The following is a 3,293-nucleotide window of genomic DNA, read 5'->3' as shown; positions in this document are numbered from 1 at the left end:
TTTTCTTTTTTCTATTCTGGGCCAGCTTTAGCTCTGAGGCCTCGCTGCTGAAAGCAGGTTTCTGGCCTTTACCTTCTGTATTTGATACAATGTTTCGGTCCGGCTGGCTGAAGCCCGGCTGACTGAAAGCCGGTTTCCGGGGTTTTGTTTAGCTTCTATATTTGCTACATAGTTGCTTAGAGTTGCAGCTGAGAGGCCGGCAAGTCAGGCGGGGAACGTTGGAGTCCGCCAGTCACTGGAGCAAGCAAGCCTCCCTGTTTGCTTCAGTGCATGGCTGCCGGCCGCCATCTTGGCTGACAGTTAATTTGCATAAGGATATGCTGATTAGCCAATGGGAGGGGTAGTGGTCGTACGCTAATTACCATGTTTCTCTTTTATTAGTGTAGATTAGAGGCCCGGTGCATGAAATTCGTGCACTGGGGGGTGGTGGTCCCTCAGCCCAACCTGCACCCTCTCCAATTGGGACCCCAGTGGGATTGGGCCTAAACAGGCAGTCAGATATCCCTCTCATAATCCAGTACTGCTGGCTCCCAACTGCTCACCTGCCTGCCTACGTGATTGCCCCTAACTGCCCTCCCCTGCATGCCTGGTTACCCCTAACTTCCCTCCTCTGCAGGCCTGGTTCCCCCCCGTCCCCCAACTGCCCTCTCCTGCAGGCCTGGTTCCCCCTAACTTCCCTCCTGCAGGCCTGGTTCCCCGCCCCCCCCAACTGCCCTCTCCTGCAGGCCTGGTTCCCCCTAACTTCCCTCCACTGCAGGCCTTGTCCCTCCCAACTGATCACCCCCTAGCCATTCCCCTGCCAGTCTGATCGACGCCTTCCTGCTCCCCTGCCGGCCCCATTGCCCCTAACTGCCCTCCCCTGCAGACCTGGTTGCCCCTAACTGCCTTCCCCTGCTGGCCATCTTGTGGCGGCCATCTTGTGGCCACATGGGGCGACCATCTTGTCGCAGCCATCTTGTCGCGGCCATCTTGTGGCGGCCATCTTGTGGCCACATGGGGCGACCATCTTGTCGCAGCCATCTTGTCGCGGCCCTCTTGTCGCGGCCATCTTGTGGCGGCCATCTTGTGGCCACATGGGGCGACCATCTTGTCGCAGCCATCTTGTCGCGGCCCTCTTGTCGCGGCCATCTTGTGGCGGCCATCTTGTGGCCACATGGGGCGACCATCTTGTCGCAGCCATCTTGTCGCGGCCCTCTTGTCGCGGCCATCTTGTGGCGGCCATCTTGTGGCCACATGGGGCGACCATCTTGTCGCAGCCATCTTGTCGCGGCCCTCTTGTCGCGGCCATCTTGTGGCGGCCATCTTGTGGCCACATGGGGCGACCATCTTGTCGCAGCCATCTTGTCGCGGCCCTCTTGTCGCGGCCATCTTGTGGCGGCCATCTTGTGGCCACATGGGGCGACCATCTTGTCGCAGCCATCTTGTCGCGGCCCTCTTGTCGCGGCCATCTTGTGGCGGCCATCTTGTGGCCACATGGGGCGACCATCTTGTCGCAGCCATCTTGTCGCGGCCCTCTTGTCGCGGCCATCTTGTGGCGGCCATCTTGTGGCCACATGGGGCGACCATCTTGTCGCAGCCATCTTGTCGCGGCCCTCTTGTCGCGGCCATCTTGTGGCGGCCATCTTGTGGCCACATGGGGGCGGCCATCTTGTGGCATCCATCTTGTGGCGGCCATCTTGTGGCCACATGGGGCGACCATCTTGTCGCAGCCATCTTGTCGCGGCCATCTTGTGGCGGCCATCTTGTGGCGGCCATCTTGTGGTGGCCATCTTGTGGCCACATGGGGGCGGCCATCTTGTGTGCTGGAATGATGGTCAATTTGCATATTACCTCTTTATTATATAGGATATCTTCCTATGCTCCATGCACAGTGATATTTTCTATTTAGTTTTAAAATAATGCTGGGCATGACTCATTTATTTTAAGAACCACTAAATGGTGAAAACCCACAGTTTGAAAATCACTGCTGTAGGAGAACATGAGGAAATACATTTTATAAATTGTAAAGCACTACTGAGATGTGAGCAGCTGCTCCTAAATATCCACCAGGTTAAGACTTTTATGGGCCTGAAGACAACCTCTTCTTCCTTGGGTACTGCAAGGGGCCACATCACCTAGGTTCTGGTAAGGAAGTTAGTATTCACACTGACTTTTGTCATTGAATCAACTTTCTAATACTCAGAATGAGAACTAGAAAGCAAGGCATTAACCAGGTCAAAATCCAAAGAAGGGAAGACAAAAAGGAAAGTAAAATATAAAAGTAAACATCTGATTAGTGCCTTATGGTTTATAAAATATTTTAACGTGCATGATCTCTCTCTCTCTCTCCCTAATATATATATTAGAGGAAGGGAGGGGGAGAGAGAGAAACATCAACCGCCTGCCTCCTGCACGCACCCTGACTGGGGATTGAGCCCACAACCTCGGCACATGCCCTGACCGGTAAATGAACTGGTGACCTTTCGGTGCCCAGGACAACACTCGACCAACTGAACCACACTGGCCAGGGCACACGTGATCTCTTTTAATTGTAACAAGCCTAGGGGAAAAGTAACGCTAACAGGTTGAAACCTGCCTAAGATGAGACAGGCCACCTGATCCTAAGTCCTTCACTCTACATCACACCAGGGAAGCAAAGTGACCAGGACACGGCCAGTTGGTGTGGGGCATGGCCAGCTGCTCGCAGCAGCCCAGTTATGTTCTGATTCTGCTTGTGCTGAGAAGTCTGTTATCTTCAAGTACCTCAGCTTTCCATTTCTATGTGTTCAGAGTTCTGGAGTCTTGGTTAGGGATAAACTCAGAACTCGGGTCAGACGGAAATGAATACTAGGGATCTGTTACCTCTGTCCCTCTGCCTAGGCTGACTGACAATGGTCAGCTTCTGTCTTTGCTCAGCTTCCTCTGGGGAAGACAGCCTCAGCCTTTGTCCATGTGTGTTCATCTTTCCCTTCTGTAACCCCTCCCCCGCCCCCAAATCTCTAACAAAAAACGATTAAACAAGTACCCATCCCTGCCAACTCCTGTCCAGACTCCCATATCCCCTTAATGTAAGCCTCTCACCTTGTACTCCTGCTCCACCTCCTCCAGCGGCACCACGCTGTGCTGCTTGTGGCTCCGGGACTCCCGGCACACCACGCAGATGGCCTCCTGGTCCACCTCGCAGAAGAGCTTCAGGGCCTCCTGGTGTTTGGGGCAGACGCCGTGCTCGCCCCCCAGGCTCCCCGAGTCCGGGCCGGGGCGCAGGTGGCGGATGACCTGGACCATGTTGGCCAGCTGCAGGTTGGGGCGGAGGC

At 54.9% G+C, this 3,293-nt stretch overlaps 1 protein-coding gene across 1 annotated transcript in view; it reads right to left on the bottom strand.

Moving 5' to 3' along the window:
* The window catches only part of TRIM52 (tripartite motif containing 52), an 11,572-nt gene that overhangs the window by 7,643 nt on the left and 636 nt on the right, over positions 1–3,293 (bottom strand). The window contains exon 2 of the mRNA XM_014536504.1: positions 3,061–3,273. Coding sequence (XP_014391990.1) covers positions 3,061–3,273 — 213 coding nt within the window. The remainder of the gene's footprint in view (positions 1–3,060; positions 3,274–3,293) is intronic.

The sequence above is a fragment of the Myotis brandtii genome, unplaced genomic scaffold (genome assembly GCF_000412655.1).
Source record: "Myotis brandtii unplaced genomic scaffold, ASM41265v1 scaffold1636, whole genome shotgun sequence".
NCBI lineage: Eukaryota > Metazoa > Chordata > Mammalia > Chiroptera > Vespertilionidae > Myotis > Myotis brandtii.
Note: the sequence above shows the minus strand (reverse complement) of the source record. Positions and strands in the feature narration are given on the sequence as shown.